Genomic DNA, 21,798 nt, shown 5'->3' on the forward strand with positions numbered 1-21,798 from the left:
AATGAAAAAATAGAAGAAAATGTAAAACACCTCACTGGAAAAACAACTGACCTGGAAAATAGATTCAGGAGGGATGTCAGAATCATTGGACTATCTGAAAGTCACAAACAAAAAGAGGACCTGGACAGCATCTTTCAAGAAATTATCAAGAAAAACTGCCACAAGTTGTGGTATACGAATGTAATGGAGTACTATTGGGGTATAAGAAATGATAACCAGGAAGACTTCAGAAAAACCTGGAAAGACTTATATGAACTGATGCTGAGTGAAGTGAGCAGAACCAGGAGGACATTGTACACAGTAACAGCTACGTTGTGCAATGACTAACTTTGATAGACTTGGCTCTTCTCATTAATGCAAGGATCTAAGACAACTCCAAAAGACTCATGATGGAAAACACTATCCACGTCCAGAGAAAGAATTACAGAGTCTGAATGCAAATCAAAGCATATTATTTGCTCTCTCTCTTTTTTGCTTTGTTTCTTCTTTCTTGTGATTCATTCCATTGGTTATAATTCTTCTTTACGATATGACTAATGTGAACATATGTTTGACATAAATGTATATGTAGAGCCTATATGAGATTGCATGCCGTCTTGGAGAGGGGAAGGGAAGGGAGGAAGAGAGGAGAAAATTTAAAACTCAAAGGCTTGTGGAGATGAATGTTGCAAGCTAAAAATAAATAAATAAATTTAAATAAGAAAAAGAAAAACTGCCCTGATATCCTGGAACCAGAGGGCAAAATAGGCATTGAAAGAATCCTCTGATCACCTCAGGAAAGAGATCCCAAAATAAAAACTGCAAGGAGTATTATAGCCAAATTACAGAACTATCAGATCAAAGAAAAAATACTGCAAGTGGCCAGAAATAAATAATTCAAATATTGGGGAACCACAATCAGTATTACACAGGACTTAGCAGCTACAACGTTAAAGAATCAGAGGTCATGGAATATGATATTCTGGAAGGCAAGGGAGCTAGGACTACAACCAAGAATCACCTACCTGGCAAAGTTAAGCATAATACTTCAAGGGAAAAAAATGGTCATTCAATGAAACAGAAGGATTTCAAACCTTCATAAGAAGACCAGAACTAACAAAAAAATTTTATCGCCAATACCAAGACCCAAGAGAAGCCTAAAAAGGGAAAATAAAACATAAGGGATTCAATAGAGCTGAACTGTTTACATCTCTACATGGGAAGATGATACTTGTAATTTTAAAAAATTGTACCACTCCACTAATAGTATGGTAGAAGGAATATACATAGTGAAAGGGTACGGGCATAATGTGAATTTGAGGGAATAACATAAAAAATAATTAAGGGATGAAAAAAAGTGGGTGCAGAAGGAAGGGAGAGGTAAGAACTGGAGATGTTTAGCCTAGAAGTGAACACCATAGAGGCCATGACATCTGTCTTCAACTATTTGAAGGGCTACAGGGGAAGACGGATCAGATGTATTTTGCTTAGCTCAGAGGGCAAAACCAGGAGCAATGACATCTTTGAAAATATTTAAAGGATGTAAGGAAAAACTTCCTAATGGTTAAAGTCACCCCAAAATGAGGTGGGCTGCCTTGAGAGGTTGTGGTTTTCCTCTCACTGGAGGTCTTCAAGCTAAGGCTGAATGACCATTGGCTTGGAATCTTGTAGGTGGGATTCTTGGTCCATGGGTTCCATGAGGGCAGGGACCACACCTCGTCCAAACTCTGTGTTGTCCTCCTGGACTTGGCACAATGTTTTACTAACAGAAGGCATGAAAGAACGCTTGTTAAATTTGCTTTTCTTTGTATCTCCAGTGCTTGGCACAGTGTCTGGCACTCAATAAATTATCGTTTATATGACTGATTAACTGGATTGGCTAATGCTCAGTCCCATCAGGTCCTCTTATGTTCAAGGTGGGGCCGTGCCCAAGCTTAGCATACCTATGCTGATGTGTTTCTCTTCATCATACACCAGCCACTGGTAAACCTCATCACTGAAACACAGGACATCGTGTTTTTTGCACAGATCTGCTATTAATTCCAATTCTGCTCTGTTGAACACCTGTAGGGAAAAGGAAGGGAGGGGAGAAAAGAGGCAAAAATAGGCCCATGATGGAATACTATCCAGCAGGGACCCACGCTACCTCCAGGGAGACAGCACTGGAACTCAGGGGTTCCTACCTAAGGGGCAGGAGACAACCCAGCTCCAGTCAAAGGAAGAGAGAATGATTGAAGGATACTTTATGCCTGCCCTAAATAGTATACTATAATAAAGTATAAAGAACACTGAACTCAGTCAACAGACCTGGGTTCAGGTCCCAGCTCTCTTAGCTATATGACTCCAGGAAGGTTATTTCACTTTTCTGTACCTCCATTTCCCTCTTCTGTCAAATAAGGTCTTATACCTATATGACCTCACAGGGTTGTTGAGAGTATCAAATGAGGGTAATGAATATAACGTAAAGTACTTTGTAAACCTCAAGGTGTTATATAAATAAAAGCTAGAATTAGGCATAAAAATAAAGTGGTAGAGAGCTAGCTAGTCTTGGCATTAGTAAGACCCGGGTTCAAGTTCTGGCTCTGACACAAAGACTGTGTGATCATGGACAACTTGCCAAACCTCTCAGTATGACATTGTTAAATCCCTAAAAGGCTAACTCAGAAATGCTAATATGCATTGGTGGAGGGGGTTTCCACAATGGAAGTTCTGATGAAATTCTTCCAAAGAATTGAATTTCCCAAGAATGAATTTCTTTCTCAAGAAAAGTATAATATTTACCTTGCCCAAAGGGTTGTTCGGTGAATTGATGACTATGGCTTTGGTCCGGGGAGTGAACTTGCTGGCCAGCTCAGCTGGATCTAACTGCCAGTCACCACTGGACATCAAGTGGCCATCATGGGCTGTTGGCTGGGAGAGGAAGCCAGAACTGCCTTCAGTTTCCAAGGCTAGTCTTCCTCCTGCCTTCTACCTGGTCCCACCTTCTCTTCACCCTCTTCCTTCCTCCCATGTACCCCCAACTCCTAATCCCTAAAGGGGACAGGATTCAGCCACACTCACTTCCTAGGATCTGGCCCTGGAACCCCACCCTGCCTGGATTCCTTAGAAATTCTCACCGGTCGTAGTGGCACAAACACAGGACGGCCACCAGCCATCTTTGTCATGGGCTCATAGCAGTCAAAATAGGGTTCAATGAGAATGACCTGGGGACCAATTGAAGGAAAGTAAGGGGTGTCACCATTAGGACTAGACACTCTATATGGAACCCTCTACCCTCAGACCTCTATCTCCCCAGTATTTCCATATCTCACCTCATCTCCCTCATCCACCAGAGCCTGAAAAGCAGAAAAGAGGGCCCCATAGGCACCCACTGTCACGAGCACATTCTTTAGGGGATCCAAGTCTTGTTCCAGCAGTTTCCCAAAGAACTGAGCCAGGATCTTGACCAGGGGAGGGTGACCCTGTGGAGGGAATCGAGAGGGCCTGCCAAGGTCAGAGGTCACTAGACTATCTCGCTGGGTGGGTTAGAGTTTTCTCTTTCATTCCTTTTTGTCTGGGCACAAATCTCTACATTCTTAGGGGGAAGATAAGTTTGCAGAAAGGTCATGAGTTAAGTCTGGTCCTTGTGTTCAGGTTAGACAGGGGTGGGGTGGTTCAGGAATGGACTGAAGAAGACACTGAGCAGGGAGAGGGAGAGGGGGGACGCACAAAACCGCGAGTGTACTGATGGAGCATGATGTCTCCGCTGACAGCCTGTTTGAATGCTTCCACGGAGAATTCTGGCGGTGCAAAATCAGGGAAGCCCTGGCCCAAGTTCACAGCCTTGCTTTCGTTGGCCAACTGCACAAACTCCACCCTAGCGTGGGAGTGGAAAACCAAAAGCAGAATTAGAGAACAGGGACCAGCACATCTCTCTCCCTGTCCATGGGCATGGACAAAAGGTGGGGGATATTGGTGTCCGGTCTGCTCCAAGGACCCAAAGGGTCATCCTAGAATGAAGCCAGAGCACAGAATGGTCATAAGATCAGCTGAAAGGGACCTTATAAGTCCAACTCTTCCATTTTATAGATAAGTAAACTGAGGGGCACAGAGGTAATTCGCTGAGGCTCACACTGCTAGTTCCTGAGCTCTCTTCCTTTGCTACTCACCTCAGGGCTCCTCTTTGCCCTCCACCACCCTCCCCCTCGGTGAAGTCCTCTTACCATGCCTTCTGGGCTCTGTAGCAAGGTTTCTACAGAAAGTCCTTAGGAAATAAATGGCCCTGATCATCTGGTCACATAGAACAGTGGTCATGGAACAGACCAATTGTTCCCCACATTCTGTCCGTGCCCATTATTACCCTTCAGGAGAACCAAGGAGCTGGGCCAAGGGGCACTATATCCATCCTCAAAGGTGTTCAGAAGGACTAACATAAAGATAGCAACTGGACTGGTAATATTTTTAGCAGAGGGAACTCCCAGTTGAGAAAATACCCTCTACCAAGGCAGGCCAGGACCTTCTCTTCACCGAGAGCTTCGGTGACATGGCCAGGATCACACAGCAACTATGCCTTCCCAGTTTCCAAGCCAGCTTAATACAGGTTTTGCCAATCACTGGGTTCCTTTCCTGCCTTTCCACTCACCACAGATAGGTAGCACATTAGATAGTCCTGGGCCTGGAGTCTACTAAGTCCAGCTTCAGATGAGCTATCTGACCCTGGGTCAGTCACTTAGCCTTGGTTTGTCAGTTTCTTATCTGTAAAATGGGGATATTAATAACACCACCCACCTCCTAGGATTGTTATGAGAATAAAATTAAATATTTGTAAAGCCGTTTGCAAACCTGGCTGTTATTATTATTATAAACTTACACTTGATCCCCCTCTATGTACTCTCTCTGATCCGGTGACACTGATCTCCGGGCTGTACCTGGCAGACACTCCCATCTCCCAACACCGTGCATTTCCCTTTTTCGAGGCTCAGCCCTCCCTCCCTCAAATCAAAGTCATTTCCCTGATGTCAGGGTCCTCTTCAAGAAGGAAAGACAAACACACAACTTTTGAGAGGCACCTAGCCGAGGTTCGCATAGCTAGTAAGTCAAATGTCTGAGGCTGGATCCGAACTTGGGTCCTCTTGACTCCGGGGCCGGTGCTCTATCCACTGTGCCAACTTGTGCCACCTAGCGCCCCCCCACCCCCCTTTTTAAATCTTGTGCATTTTCACCGGCTGTCTCCCATCCCTGGAACCCTCTCCTCCCTCATTTCCACCTCTTGTCTTCCTTCAAGTCTTTGCTAAAATTTCACTTTCTGTAAAAAGACTTTCCCACTCTCCTTAGTGCTAGGGCCTTCCCTCCGAGATCATCTCCAGATTCTCTTGCATATATGTATAATTATGCCTGCATATAGTTTTTGGGGTAGATTTTTTCTTTTCTTTGTACTCTCAGAGCTCGGCACAGTGAATTCCCGGCACGTTAAAAAACGCTCATCAACCGACTGGCATGCCCTTCCCATCTTCCTACTCTATTCTGTTCTGTCCTCCAAAGTCATTGCTTACATAGTACAGAACGCTAGAGCAGCCGGCCCGATGCCTGGCTACAGAAAGGTTAGCTGTTATTAGCTATTACCATTATTTGTTTCCTCTGTGGGTCTATTCCTTGTCCAGTTCTGAGAGGAAAGGGCCAAGAGAACAAGCATTTATTAAACACCTACCAAGTGCCAAGCATCTGCTAAGTAAATATCACCCCCATTGGATCCCCCCCCACCACCTGGGAGGCGCGTGCTATCATGATCCCCTTTTCACGGTGGAGGAACCCAGACTGACAGAGGTTAAGTGACTGGCCAAGGACAGATACAATCTGGTCCACCTCTGTAAGTCCCCTAGCATCAAGATGGCAAGACCGTTAGCAAATGAGAAGTCCCTTTAGGTCTAAGGATTCCCTAATTACCCCACTGGGGCCACCATCCCCTGCTATGCCTCAGGGCCAGACATGGACTCTTCATTCCCTACTCCTCCAATCCTGTCCTCAGAAAACCTGCTTCTCAGAGTGGGGAGATTCGTGGACCTAATTAACTCCTCCCTCTCCTGGTCCTGAGAGTTGGGGCCGCAAACCTTTCTCACCAGAGGAAGGGTGGGGTAGGGAGGGTGGGATGGACAAATCTTATCTCACAACTGTGTGGGCTGAAAGCTGTCGAAATCCCAGGCTTAAGGTTCCCCGCCCCACCCCCCCAATAAATAGATTGAGTTACAGCCCCTCCCTCCCCCTACTAAATAGGTTATTTTCTCCAGAACTTAAGGCAGGTCTCACCTGAAATCTTTGCACATCTGCCATTCCAACACCCTCGCTTCCTAGTTCACACAAACTTTCGTCCTAGATCAAAATCTTCCGCCGTCCTTCCCCGTTCTCCCCTCCACCCTCCACCCCACCTTGATTTCCTCCAGACACACGCTCTTCCTCTCTTACTCACCAAGGGTTCTTGTCAATGCCTTCCAGCCTTCGAGCCTGAACCTGCTTGGACATTTTGACCTGAAGAGGGAAAGAGAGGCAGAGCAAAGGCACATGTGCTGGAAGGAGGCTTCCTTCCCTCTTAATCAGACCCCAGGGAAAAGCGTTCTTCCCTCCCCCACTGGCTCCAGCTCGGGTCACTCATCCTTAGCTCCACCCCCACCTCAAGAAAAAAAAAAAAGCCTCATTTAACAGAAAAGTACCCTCCTTTAAAAAATAAAAAGTAGCCTGGGTTTTTTTTTAAAGGTGCCTTGTTTAAAAAAAAAACACAACAAAAACAACTCTCAGGTAACTCTAGGTTTGATCTCTGATCTCAGACCATGCCCGGCCTAAGTCTATTCCAGGACTAGTTTGGATGTTTCCCGGGGTCCTTAGGACCCAGGCTCTTCATCAGATTGCCCAGCCCCTTCTGCCACATTTCCTTCCCATCCCTTTCCCCCCGGTTCGAATGAAGACTTTTCAGCAGCTCTCTGATTTGATTCAGGGACTTGGGCTAAACTAACCCTGGGGAACACTGATTCAACCCTACCCTCTTCTCAACCCAAGCTGGTCACGGAGCTGATCAAGTTTAACCTTTGTCTGAGGTCTGAGTCACAGATGTTCTGATACAGCAGGGTGGTTCGTTGGTTTTTTTTTTTTTTTAGTTATTGTGTAACTTTCTTTTTTTTTCCCTCTCCCCCAAACTTTGAGATGGCTACCATTAGGCACAAATGTGTGTGTGTGTGTGCGCGTGTGTGTGTGTGAGGGGTGTACACACATACACACACATATGTACATACATACACATATACACGTACATATACATATACGCATATATGTCTGTCCGTTCTTTTTCTGGATTCAAACAGCACCTTACTTCATAGGATCTTTGAGGTTAATTTGGGTATTTATAATAGTCAGCAGGGTTAATATTTATTCCCTGAAATAGTTCCAGTATAGAACTACACCAAGAGGCTTTTGAGGATCCAAAAGCCTGGCATACAAATAGGAAGAGGATTCTCCCAAAAAGTACAGTATGGGGATAAGAGTGAAGGTGGGGAGGGGCAAGGGAAGTGGGGTGGGGAGGTGAGAGAGAAACTGAGACAGAAAGAGCAGAGGATCAATGAAGACAGAAGGCTGAGGAAATGAGAAATGAAAGAGGGGAGTGAGAGCTGAAGCTGGAAGAGCCTGATAGAAAAGGAAGAGGGAACAAAGGACAGAAGATTTGGAGAGATGTAAGGATTAGGGAGACATAGGGTACAGGATGGGGAAACAGGTGGGAGAGATGGGAAAAGAAGAGAGAAGAAAAGGGAAAAGCTGAGGGGGTGAGGTGGGAAGTGAAGGAGCCAGGCGAGGCTGAGAGGGGTGGGAATGAGAATCAAGGAAATAGAGGAATCCAAGAATGGAGGATGGAGGGGTGGGGGGGTGGCAGGGCACCATTTATCTGCTCTAAGAATGAGAAAAGAAGGAAATGGTCTCAGAGGACCCAAGAGAACTATGACTAAGTCTAGGCACTAGAGCTTATGCCTTTGACTGCAAGAGGGCCCCCTCAGACCCTTGCTCAGAATTGGATGAATTATTTTTGCACACTATTCCAACAAGCTTAAAAATCCCAGCCAGAATCAAATTAGAAGGGTAGAGGAGTCTACCAGAAGCAGATACACCGACAACAGCCAGAAATGATACCAGATAGAGTCAAGAGAAAAATATGAAAAAGCAGACACAAAAACCAAAGCAGCATCAAAGCAGGGGCCATGTAAGTGTGAGAATAAATAAACAACCCTGCTTTTGACTACCGATGTCACAAGGCCTACCATGTAGCAGTCTTTGAACATCAAATTGATTAGCTTTCCCATTTATACAAAGGAAACAGGGAAGAAGGGATGTAGGAAGTGGTTTGACTAAGGTTACCCAATGATTTAGCTGTGATTCCTGACTCCTACCCAAGCCTTATATAATATAGTAAAATAAAGCACTCAGTACAGTGCCTGGAAGGGTAGATAGGTGGTGAAGTGGACAGAGCACTGGGCTTGAAGTCTGGAAGACTCATCTTCCTGAGTTCAAGTTCGGCCTCAGTCACTAGCTGTGTGATCCTGGGCAAGTCACCTAACCCTGTTTGCCTCAGTTGGCTCATCTGCAAAATGAGCTAGAGAAGGAAATGGCAAACCACTCCAGTATCTTTGCCAAGAAAACCCTGTCAGACAGGACTGAGTCAACAACAGTGCCTGGCCCATAATGGGTACTTACAATAAACGCTTATTACCTAAGGAGAGGATGTTCATAAATATTACTGATTGCCTCTTTATCAAGAAAAAACAATTTAGGTTCAGTACAGACTATTTAAGGCCAAGTAATGTGTAAAAATTTCCATTCAAATATCCTTGTACATATGGGTCCTTTTCCAGCTTGTGTGATTTCTTAAGTAGTTAAAATTTCTGGGGAAAAAAAGTTTTGGTGCTTAAAAAGGGGCAAATTTCTACCTAGAAAAGTTAGCTAAGAAAACGTAAAAATCATACACAGAAGAAAACAAAAAGGTCAGAACGAGACACAAACAGGGCAGTTTTATTACTGCTGTGTTAACTTTAATATACACCTAAACTACCTACTAATCTTCTTTTTTGTTTTTTGTGTATTGGAATATTTGTGTTTGTTGATGATTATTCATAATGAAAACTTTAAAAAAAAAGTTAGCTATGAACACAGGTTAGCTGAGGTGGAGTTAGTCTCCTGCCCTGGAAGGCAAAGCAACTGTAGCTGAAAGAGCCCTGGAATAGTCAGAGAACCTGGATTTCCCTTTTAGTGTTGCTACTTAAAACATAAGATTTTCAGAAAAGCTTTTATGGGCCAGTTATATCCCCTTAAGAATATACATCATGTTTATTTGAAAGGGACAGAACTTCCAAATACAAAAACTATATAATGTAAAACTGTAAATATTGGAAAAAAAATAACCCCAAACAACAACCTAAACCCAGAGTCACATCACACGGTGCCCGGGCATAGGCATCTGTCCCAAGTAAATTACTTTCAGAAAACAGTGTGGCCAAGAATTTTAATTGAGACTGTACTCGGACAAAATTTAAACAGAAAAGAACAAGGGCTTCCATTCATGTTTTTAGTGATGAATCAATCTGTGATTCTGTCCTGTTTTAAAGTTAGTGCCTTTAAACTACTGGTGTCAAAGATGGTGGTTTTGTTGTTGTGGGGTTTGTTTTTTTGGTTGGGGGTGGGAGTGGGAAGGGCATCTATTTCAAAAAAAGCTTTTATTTAAGCCACCAAATGCAGTCTTTAAATGTTGTTTGTCAAGATTTTGTTGCCCTGAAATCCACCTCTTCACACAATAACATCTTAGTGTTTTGGGCCTGGTGCTGTTCAATTGTGCATAAAGAAACATTTGCAGATCAAACTGAAACAGCTTCTAATTTAGAGACATTCCTATTAGAATGGGAGCTAGAAATTGCGTATAAGACAGAGGAGAGAGGGTTTCAACAATTTAGAAGCTGGCCAAAATTAGCTCCCTGCACAGCTTTTTGGTTACAGAGGGCCAGCCTCCAAGTCAGGAAAACCTGGGTTCATGTCCCACTTCCTGGTACCTATGCTACATGACTGGGCAAGTCGTCTGCCTTCTCAATGGCCCAGGTGTCTTTATAAGAATATAAATTACTACAGACAAGGTGCTTATCTGCATTGATAGAGGGAGTTTCCTCACCAGGATCCCCCATACCAAAGAAATCACAGGTGTAGGAAAAGGGAAATATATATTTCCCCTCTATATGTAAATACACACACACATGCATGTGTGTATGTATAGTCAGTTAGTCATGTCCAACTCTCGGTGACCCCATTTGGGGTTTCTTAGAGAAATGCTGGAGTGGTTTGCCATTTCCTTCTCCAGCTCATTTTGCAGATGAGGAAACTGAGGCAAATAGGGTTAGGTGACTTGCCCAGGGTCACACAGCTAGTACATGTCTGAAGCCAAATTTGAACTCGGGTCTTCCTCACTCCAGGGCTGGTACTATATCCACTATTCCCCCTAGCTGCCCCACAGGTATATTTACAGGTGTACATACACATGCATGTGTTTGTGGATAATGTGTGCATGTATACATATTTATTTCCAGTTTCAAGATGGGTCTTTGTCATTGGAAATTTAATGAGACAAAATACACAAAAACTGGAGTAATTCATTTCCAGAATTATTGAATAGATCATAAGATTTAGACCTGGTAAAAATCTTATAGATGGCCTAGAACAACCCCTTCCTTTCAGAAATGAGGAAACTGAGATGGGAGGTTAGGTGACTCATCCAAGGTTATACAGTCAAGAATCAGAGCAGAAGTCTCAAGCCTGGCACTCCGTGTGACTTTTCTCCAGTGCTATTCCCCCTGTACCGTACTATCTCTGTCACCTTAAGTAAAGCACCCATCTACTGGGGCCTCAGTTTCTCGAGGAGGGGAGTTGGATTAAAGACTCTCTGTACAGTCCCAAGGAGACGTGAGAGGCTAGGAGGGGTTTACAGCTTTTTTGCAGGGCTGATCCAATTCTTGTGCAGTATTTAGAGGAGGGGATTATGATCTGAGGGGGAAGAACAGAGAAGTGGTTCTGTGCCTGGAAGGGCAAGCACACTTACCGTCTGGTGCAAGGGCCTGGCCAGCTTCACCACCGATCTCCTTCCCAGCTGACTCAGCACCACCAGCACTGAGGGGCTCTTGAGCATGGCTTTCCCAGATACCAGAGACACCACTGACTTCCCCCTCCAAAGGCAGAAGAGGACAAGGTGGGTAAAACTGGGCTTCATTTGGATCAGGAGTTCTTAATTTGTGATCCATGGAGCCTTTCTATAGGGAGGTTTCAGGGGGTCTGGGAAATTTTTAAAAGATTTTTGATAACTGTATTTCAACATAAGGTTTCCCTTATAATCCTACATATTTTATTTTATGCATTTAAAAACAATATTCTGAGGAGGGCTCCATAGATCCACTGGTCCATGGCTAAAGGGGTCCACGACATCAAAAAGGTTAAGAACCCTGTCTCTGGAGGTTCCAGATTAAGAAGGATTTGGGACTGGATGTCCCATGCTATGTTGGGAATATGTGGCATATGGATTGACCCATGGTTAGGGGCTAGATTCACTTGACCCTGCCTTCCCAAAGGCCCCAAGAGCCCTTTCCTTCCTCATGTGCTCATTCTGGAAAGAAGGCCTTAGGAATTATTCTACCTGTTTTATAGATGGAAAAAGCAAGGCTGTAACTGCCTAGCACAGGCAGCCTAAGATTCAATCTTTAGGAGCCATATAATCAGGGTTGTGTAGGAGCCTGCTCTTACTGGAAAGCCAACTATTTAATTTTCAGGGTAAGCCTTTACACCTGGGAAAATACAAAGATACAAATCAGGGCTTGATTTATTATTTTGTTGATTGTTGACTCTAAACTTAAGGAAATGATGGAGAAAACATTAATAATGTAGATTCGAGTTTAGGATGAGTAATATAAACATATACACATACATACACACACGCACAAATATATATATATACACACACACATATATATGTATGTGTGTGTGTATATATGTGTGTGTGTGTGTGTGTGTGTATATATTTGGAGAATGGGAGGGTGGTGAGCTACAAGAAGACATAGAGCGTAACACTAATGACAGGAGACTTCAATATCCCTCTGCCAGTTTTGGATAAGTCTAACAGAAAGAGAAAGTATGGAACTGAATAAATTTCTAGAGAAACTAGACTTAAAAGTTTTATATCATCTTCCAAATGGGACAGCAAAAGAATAAACATAGTTCTCTCTACCACAAAGAATTTTTACAAAAAATGACCATGCAGCACAGAGATATTGCAAACAAATTTTAAAAGGCAGAAATAGTTTATACATCCTTTGTAGACTGTAATGCAATAAAAACAGCCATTGGTTCAGAAACCACAAACGAAAGATACAGATCTAAGTGGAGTCTTAATGAAATCTTAAATCAATGAGTGGGTCAAAGAACAATCACAGACGCAATTAATAACTATATAAGAGAAAATGACAATTATGAAACAACATGTCAAAATTTCTGGGATATAGCTCAAGCAGTCCTCAGGGAGGAAATTATATCTTTATAATCATATGTCAATAAAATAGAGAATTAATAAACTGAACATACACTTAAGAATTAGAAAACCAACCAACAAACAAACCTAAAATAAGCACAAAAGAGATATTAAAAATCAGAGGGGAAATAGATTGAAAGCAAAAAAACATAGAAATAATAAAGCTAAAAACTGATTCTTCAAAAAGATGAATAAAATTGATAAACCCTTACTTAATCTGATTAAGGAGAAAGCAGAAAATCAAAATTAGTAGAATTACAAATAAGCAAGGTGAAATCACAGCAAAATCAGAAGGAAAAAAGAATAATCAGAACACATTACACACAATCCTATGCTAACAAACCTGAGAACACAAAAGAAAAAGGGGAAAATCTTCAAAAGTATAAAATAGCCAAACTAACAGAAGAGATCTTAAATGACCCAATCTCAGAAAAGGAAATAGATTTCAAGGGATCCATAAAGTAAAAACCAAAGAAAAACACTCCTGGTCCTGATGGACTCACAGGAGAATTCTATCAAACTTTTAAAAAACAGTACCCACACTTCACAAAATATTCTCAAAAACTGAAAAAGAAAGAACCCTACCAGAACTCTTTCCTGAGATAAATACAGTCCTAATACTTAAACTAGGGAAAGACAGAACACAGAAAGAAAACTAAAGACCAATATCACTAATGAACACTGACTCAAAAATTTTATAGCCGTTTATTCAAAAAATCATTCATTGTGATGAAGTAAGACTTATATAAGGGATTCAGGGATGGTTTAACATTAGAAAAACAATCAACATAATTAATCATATTAAAAACATAAAAAACCATATAATCATTTCAATAGACATAGAAAAAAAAGCCTTTTGAGAAAGTACAGTACTCTTTTATGCTAAAAACCTACAAAATGTAGACAGAGGGACCTTTTTTAATATCACAAAAAACATGCATCTAAAATCAAAAGAAAGCATCATATGCAATAGGTATATGCTAGAACCGGTTCCAATAAATATGAGAGTAAAGTCAGGATGTCTACTCTCCCCATTATTATTTAATATAGTTCTGGAAATGCTACCAATAGCATTTCTAGCAAGAGAAAGATTTTAAAGGAATAAAGATAGGTAAAGGGGAGATGAAACTATCCCTGTTTGCTGATGATATGATAGTTACTTGGAAAACCCCAGGGAATCAGCAAAGATGCTGAGATGATTACTAGCTTCAGCAAAATTGCCGGCTACAAAATCCTCAAAAATCAAGAACATTTCTATATAATAACAACAAAACACAAGAAGCAATAGTAGAAAAGGAAATATCATTGCAAATAACTACAAAATGCATAAAATATCTGGAGATTGACCTCTCAAAGCACACAAAAGACTCATATGTATTAAATTACAAAATGTTTCTTAAAGAATTAAAGAACAACCAACATAGATGGAGGAATACTCAGTAATCATAGCTGGGCCATGCCAACATAATAAAGATGACAATACTTTCAAAGTTTTTACTTTTAATGCTATAACAACCAAATTATCAAGGGGATATTTTATAGAATTTTATAGAATAATAACAAAGTTCATTTGGAAAAAATAAAAGATCTAGAATACCAATCAAAATGATGAGGAGGAACAGCACTTCCAGACCTCAAACTATACTCCTGAGCTGTAAGAAATTACTTGTGTGATGAATACAGAGAAGCATGGAAAGAGCTATACAAACTGATGCAAAAAGAAGTCAGCAAAGCCAAGAAAACAATACACATGACTACAATGTAAATGCAAAGAACTGCACACCAAAAGTAAATGTAACAAAATTACAAAGATCAAACAGAACTCAGATGAAAAGATATGAATGTATTCCCCCCACCTTACCCCTTTGTAATAAGCTAAGAAACAGAAAACATCAATAGAACCTTATATATAAAGAAACTATTTTGTTCATACTTTGCATTAATCCATTTGTATACATTTGCATCACCCCAAGACAATGTAAACTCTTTCAGCCCAAGAACTTTTTATTTTTTACTTTGCATCCCCAGCAAGCCAAGCATTGAGAAGTACACTGAACAAATTGTCAGTTGACAGTAATTGTCTCCCTCTGAGTCTTCCTTCCTTCCAAACCTCCTCATCTCCTTTAATCCTTGATGTGACATGGCTCCTATACTTCTCACTATCCCAGTTGCTTTCCTCCAGAAGCTCAGGCTCCTGTGCCCCATGTCCCTATGAAAATCTGTCCCCTTGAAAAGAACACAGTCTCTGACTGTAGTCTAACCAGAGCCGAGGATGCTGAGATCAGAATTTCCCTCATTCTGGATGTTATGCTTCTATTGATCACTCCTGGCTTTTCGAGTGGCTACCTCAGACACTGACCTTGGGATCCTGGGCTTTAGTTCTGGGATTTGAGGAAATTCCCTAAGATTCAAAAGTGCTGATCTGCCTAGGTGAAGGGAGTTTCCTTATCAGAGAGCTCCTTAGAACTTCTTAAATCCAGATCTTATCAGCATCCATATCACTTCATTAATTCTTAAGTCCAAATTTGGTCACCACCATCCTCCCCCAACTCCACTTCTACTGTATTGATATTTAACCTATGGCCTCACCTGACTCCCTACTTACAGGATTAAAACAAAAACAAAAACCAGACAGGGACTTTTACGAGTTGGCATTTCTATAGCACTTTAAGACATGCAAAGGCCTTATTATCTCATTTGATCCCCACAACAATTTTGGGAGGCAGGTGCTATTATTATCCCCATTTTGCATATGAGGAAACTGAGGCAGGTAGTGGTTAAATTAGTTTCCCAGGATCACACAGCTACTATGCGGCTGAGGCTGCATTTGAACTCGAGTCTTCTTGAATCCAGGTCTAGCATGTTATCAAATGAGACAATATTTGTAAAGAGTTTAGTATAGGGACTGGAGTGTAGTAGGCCTTAATAGATCCTTGTTCCCTCCCTTCCATCCCTACCCACTGTATTTTGGTAAAGAGGCCATTCTCTGTTTCATTTATTGCCTAGCCCTAATCACTGAATGGGCATTGCCTCAGTCAAACTGAGACCTGTTAAAGACTTCAGCTTAAAAAGGACAAGTTCCCCCAACTGCATTGAGGCCATCTCCAGTTATCCTGATCTATATTTGGCCACTGGACTCAGATGGCTCCAGAGGAAAAAGTGAGGCTGGTGACTTTGCAGTCCTCCCTCACTTAAATCCAATTCACTTGCATGTCATGGCACCACTTCTCTGATGGCCTGGTCTTCTTAGAGAACGAAGGACAAACAACAACCACCTTCACTGCCTCTTTACATGTCATGTTCATTAGGTTTAAATTTCATCTTGTTAACTCATAGGATCATAGATTTAAAGTTAGAAGGAACCTTAGAAACTACTGAGTCCACCCCCCCCCCACCCCCTATAGGACAGTTGAGAAAACTGGGACACGGCGATGTCAGGTGACTTGTCTAGGATCACAGCTAGCATTTATACAGCACTTACCTACAGCTAGTAAGTACCTGCGGAGGAATTTGAACCCAGGTCTTCCTGACTCTTGCTTTTACCTAAATCTAATTGCTCCTTGAAGGCCCAGCTTAAGCTCACTTTATCTTCTCCCTCACCACAATGAGGTTTCCTTTCTAAAACTCACATTGTGCTCATTTAGTATTATACAACTCGAGCTCTTATCAAAGATTCCTTATTATACAAATTTGGGTTTGTGTTTTTTTTTTTTTTTAATGAGCAAACAAAAATTTCCTGAATTTCCTATTCAATTTATCTATTTCCCTACAGCAACTTTACACAGTGCCCTGAAAAACGGTGGAGGCTCAGTACAGATTTAAGGTCATAGTGTCATAGACTTATAGCTTGAATGGACCTCAGAGGTCATCTAGTCCAGGGCAGCCATTCACTAGACAGATAAAGAAACAGAGGCCTCTGACTTGGCCAAAAGTGGTCGCAAGAGGACTCAGGTCTTCCCATTTCCAAATCTATCACTCTTCCCATGACACCATTTTTTAAAATGACTATGTCCAAGGGAGTAGAAGAATTGGGTTCTGGTCTTCTTTCTTTCTACCATTTACTGGTCATTTAACCTCTTTATGCTTTGCTTGTCTCATCTATAAAACAGGGCTAATCATATTACAATTTCCTAAGGTCAGTGTTTTAAAGTCCTTTTCTGATCTAGAAAAGAGAGAAAGTGCAGTAGGAAATGCAATGTAAGTGAAATCAAAAGGGTCTGGGTTTGAATTCTAAGTCTACTATTATTTGTGACCTCAGGAAAATCATATTACCTCTCTAGGTCTCAGTTTCCTCATCTATGGAGTGAAGGAGAGAGGTCAGGAAAACAATCTGCACAATGACTTACAATATAAGGAGAAAGAATGAAATGAAACCCAGCCCTGGCCAATTATAACAACCAAGCTTGTTCCCAGAGTAGAGAGAAAATACAGCTCCCTAGTTTAATCAGGAGATAGGACACTACAGCTGTTGACTGTTGCCCATGTGACCAGATGGAAAGGAGGTGTGCATTGGATTTGGGGAATTTTTAAAAAAAATTCTTGTTACAAGAGAGGATTCCCTGGAAAAGTGAAATGAGGAGGGATATATTTTGAGGGAAACGTGACATAAAAACAAAGGACATGTAAATAAGCGAACGTAAAATAAAACTAGAGGTTCGAATTCAGTGATCTCCGTGGTCCCATCCAGCTCCAAATCCTACGCTATGGTAGTTCCTATAAATTCGCAGAGCACTGGGGGCAGGCGGCTAGGAGTGAGGCTGGAGAGGCCAGCTGACAGATCCACTTACCCTGAGTTAGCCCGTGTTCCAGAAGTGCTGTCCTCTCCTGAGTGGCTCCAGCCAGGGAGAAGACGCTGCTAACCTGAATTCCTGACAGCAGACTGAAAGAATTATACAAGTCAGGAAGGTAAGCAGAGATCTTGAGGCCCAGTGGCAAAACCAGATTTCTCCACTCCCCTACCTCCAGAGTTTCAAGAACTGGCTTGAAATTAGACACCAGGAATAGTTTTAAATATTAACAAATCACTGAAAAGAGAAAGGGGGGGCGGGGTGGTGGTGGTGGAGAGAAGATGTCAGTCTATAAGATAGGGATGGGTATTAGAGACAGAGAAACAGAGAGTTGGGGTAGAGTAAGGGCAAGATCCAAGATATTTGGACAAAGTTGAACTCTGCCCCGCCTCTATTACACAACACAGTCATTAGAGTGTCTCCTCCCATTACCACACAACTACTCTAGGCACTTCTCACTCCGGTCCAGAGGCCTCCTTCTGGAATCTGCCAGAGGGACTACTCTAGTCTCTTCCTTTCCCTTCCTCTGGCATATTATTGTTGTTCAGACGTTTTAGTCATGTCTGACTCTTCATGACCCCATTTGGGGCTTTCTTGGCAGGGATACTGGAGTGATTTGCCATTTCCTTCTCCAGCTCATTCTATAGATGAGGAAACTGAGGCAAACAGGGTTAAGTGACTTGCCCAGGGTCACACAGCTAGTAAGTATCTGAGGTCTTCCTAACTCCAGGCCCAGGCTCTATCCACTACGCCACTTGGCTGTGAACTCATCAGCTCCTTGAAGCCTACTTTGCCTAAGCCTCCCCTGATTCAGTCTCCCCAGAATCTTCTTCAGTAATTACAGATAGCATCCCAGACCATATGAATTTATACTTGCCTTTCCTGGCTTTGTTCTTTTGACCTATTCCATTAAACTATAGGATTGCTGAATCTTAATCTGAATTAATGCTGAATCTTAATTCATTCAATTAAAGAAACATTTTTAAGTGCCAGGCATTATACTGGGTAATAGGGATATAAAGATCTATATATATAATCTAATCAATATAATCTAACAGGTGAAGGGGTGACAGTAGGGAATGTATACACAGATGACTATGATAAAAAAGATAAGAGGGTGATGACAATATATGTATGTGTATCACATTCCTATGATTTCTTTTACACAACTTCATCTGCTCTGAGAGTTGCTTAGGGCACTAAGAGGGTAAGTGACTGTCAGAACACCCCCCCACTCAGATCAGGATGCTCCCAGGTCTTCCTGAAATCATAGCCAGTTTTGTACTACTCTGTGTTGATAAGCAAAATAGCCTTTGTTTTCTTTGAATAATTCAGTGAGCCTTACTAGGTGCTAAGCCCCGAAAACCCCATTAGGTGTTAACATAATCCATGTGGATGTGAACCTCCCAGGATCCTAAGGGGAGGGGCCAACTCAAGAACCAATTGCCAGAGCTCTGGTGATTCAGATGACATTTGATGATGTCTGAAGCCCTATAAGAAGGGAGGAGAGAGTCATTTGTGCAGGGCTCTGGAAATGGTGTTGATGAGCAGACTCTGGGCAGCTGTAGCCAAGGAGCCTTCCAGCTTGTAAACCCGGATGCTGAGACTTTGTTGAACTCTGGTAACTATGTGTTGGGATTTGAATCAGACAAAGTCTGTCTGTTGATGTTTGTAATTTGTTTGCATTTTGTTTTGAAGTTTAGGGTGCTGGATTTTTCCCCTGAACTAACTGAATGATGTTTGAATGCTGAATTAAAAGTAAGCTTGTCAACCCCTTCACCTTGCTTTCCTTAATTAAGCAGATCAGAAGAACCTGTGCTGTTGGCAGCTTTCTGGGTGCTGGCTGTGGGTGGATCTTATACCCCCACAGAGGCTGCTAGCCAGATTGTTAAAACATATTCCTACAAGTATGATTACTGAATCTGATGGGGTGCTTGTGTGCTTGTGCTTGGCCCTAATTCTAACAGCCTCTGCCTGGGTTGCCTGTGCCTGAACCCGAACTCTAAAATCACGTCTCTCTCTAGCTTCAAAGCATTGACCCTAGCAGATTATCTCCAGCTCAAGGACAGCATTCCTTAGCAAAACACTTATCTCTCCTCCTGATACTGTGGCCAGCTGTGCCTGCCTATGGAATTTATTAGTTTAGACTCCCTATGTATTGCTAATTGGCTGTGCACTGGGACATAACAATATTTACTGTCTACTGACCTTACTGATATGTATCCTAGACATAGTCAAATGTATACTCCCTTACATTAATCTTGACTAACAAGACACTTGATGCAAGCGAGCTGGGTATCATCAGCTATTCCCGACCACTACCTGACTTAGTGACATGTCACAGTCAAAACCACACCTTCTCCTAGCCCCCTCGTTGGGCTATTTCCCAGTGAACTCTGGGTAATAAGCCTGCGCAGTAGATACTAAAAGTGCATGTTCCTTTAAGAACCACTCCTTAATCACACCTTAACCACTCCCTAATCCCACCCCAAAACAACTAATCAAGACACTTGACACATGTTTCCCCCCAAAATGCCATATATAAGACATAATTGTGTCCCCATTAGATTGCAGGTTCTCTAAGAACTCTTGCCCACTGTAAAGCGTAACAATCAACTTTTACCAACTTGACTTAAAGATTGCTTGGGCCCATAAATTCATTCCAGTCGACCTTGCCCTGGGAACTTAGGTTTGGGATCCCTGAATCCCCGGGTTTTTTTCCCCCCTTCAACAAATCAAGCCACTATTGGTCTTAATATCAATGAACCCACAAGACAAAAGGAAGCAGCACTAAATGGAAAGATGACTCTCAGGTTCTCTCCTTCATCAAATGTCTAAAGGCAACAAGTCAGGAAACATCATTTCATGGACCATCTTGTGCTGTGGTATGAGATGTGCAAAAAGACCACTTGAAAGACAGCATTTGTTGCAAAGGATAAGGAGATAGGGAAACTCTAAGAAAAAAATCAGTAACACCCTTCAAATTATTTTCCCTTCAATTTTATTTTATTTTCTAAATTTTTCTAAATTCTCTCTCTTATCTCTCCTACCCATGGAGTAAGCAAGAAAAACAAAGCTTCTCTGACCACTCATTCTCAGGTCACATCTGTTAATTGAGCATGTTCCCCAAGGCTACATCCTTGGCCTCTACTCCGTCTTGGTCTCTCTCATCAACTCCAATGAACTTAATTATTATCTTTATGCAGATGACTCACAGATCTATATATCTGATCCTAGTTACTTATACCTAGGTACTTCAGTCTCACATCACCAACTGCCTATTAGACTTTTCAAACTGGATATCCCCAAGACATCTCAGACTTGGCATGTCCAAAAGAGAACTCACCATCTTTCCCCCAAAACCCACCCCTCTTTCAAACTTCCTTATTTTTGTACGCAGTTCTTCCAACATATCAGATTCATAATCTCATTGTTATTTTTAACTGCTCATGCTCACTCCTCATAGCCAATCAGTTGCCAAGTCTTGCTTCTACATCCACAACATCTCATCACAACCACTTCCCTTTATGCACCCAGCCAATATCTTAGTTCAGATCCCCACTACCTCTTGCCTATCCTGTTACCTCCTAAAATGGCCTCCCAATTGGTTTCCCCTTCCCCCAAATCTCTCCTCTCTTCAATCCTTCCTCCACTTAGAAAGCATGGATTGTCTTTACCTTTGTGTCCATAGTGCCTGCAACAGTGGGTAGTTAATAAACATCCACTGGCTCCACACAGCTATCAAAGTGATTTTTCTCAAGTCTAGCTCTGACCTTGTCATTCCTCTTGCTCAACCCCTCCACCTCCCACCTCCCAGTGTCTCCTTATTGTCCTAAGCACAAAATACAGACTCTTCTATTTGGCTGTTAAAGTCCTTCACAAATGTGGCCCCAACATATCTTTCTGGGCTCATTATATATTACTTTCTACACTTTATAATCTAGCCAAATTGGTCTTCTCTTTGTTCCTCACACATCACTCCACCTCCCACCTTTGTTTGCATCCCCATGTCTGAACTGTCCTACTCTTTAGGAAGTTAAAAACTCCCTACTGTACTTACAGAATTCTTCAAGACCCAGCTTAAAGATTACCTTCTATACAAAGCCCTTCCTGATCTTCCCAAATGCTAGTGCCCTCCCTCCCAAACTATCCTGTATTTATTCTGCACATTACTTATAGATGTAACAGGGTCAAGTCACTGACAACACCACTACCACCTGACTTTGAACCTTAATGGAAAAAGACAAAGAACAAAAGCCCAAGGAATTGCACTGCCCTCCAGCCCAGCCTGTCCTGCTTCTAGCCCAGTCTCCACAGCCATCACTGAGGGGAACATTCTTTGTACAGAAGGGGCCTGCCTAAGCTACAACTACCAACATCAACTACCAGTCAAGCACTGCAGATAGGCAGGTAAGACCAAGACCTGTCAGTTTGGTAGCAACCCTTCTCCCTCCTTCCCAACCTGCT

General features: G+C 42.1%; 1 protein-coding gene across 8 annotated transcripts in view; it reads right to left on the minus strand.

The window, feature by feature from the left end:
- The window catches only part of KYAT1 (kynurenine aminotransferase 1), a 59,813-nt gene that overhangs the window by 11,427 nt on the left and 26,588 nt on the right, over positions 1 to 21,798 (minus strand). For 2 of the 8 annotated variants that reach the window (XM_036751168.1, XM_036751169.1), the window contains exons 2-9: positions 17,332 to 17,423; positions 11,069 to 11,192; positions 6,422 to 6,480; positions 3,688 to 3,835; positions 3,291 to 3,440; positions 3,096 to 3,182; positions 2,761 to 2,889; positions 1,923 to 2,043 (exon numbers count right to left, since the gene is read on the minus strand). In XM_036751168.1, the coding sequence (XP_036607063.1) occupies positions 1,923 to 2,043; positions 2,761 to 2,889; positions 3,096 to 3,182; positions 3,291 to 3,440; positions 3,688 to 3,835; positions 6,422 to 6,480; positions 11,069 to 11,155 (781 nt within the window). In that variant the 5' untranslated portion in view covers positions 11,156 to 11,192; positions 17,332 to 17,423. Of the gene's footprint in view, positions 1 to 1,922; positions 2,044 to 2,760; positions 2,890 to 3,095; positions 3,183 to 3,290; positions 3,441 to 3,687; positions 3,836 to 6,421; positions 6,481 to 6,962; positions 7,009 to 11,068; positions 11,196 to 17,331; positions 17,424 to 21,798 lie in introns of those variants that run through there. The other 6 variants (XM_036751166.1, XM_036751167.1, XM_036751172.1 and 3 more) reach the window with 5 other exon arrangements.

This window comes from Trichosurus vulpecula, chromosome 3, assembly GCF_011100635.1.
Source record: "Trichosurus vulpecula isolate mTriVul1 chromosome 3, mTriVul1.pri, whole genome shotgun sequence".
Lineage (NCBI taxonomy): Eukaryota > Metazoa > Chordata > Mammalia > Diprotodontia > Phalangeridae > Trichosurus > Trichosurus vulpecula.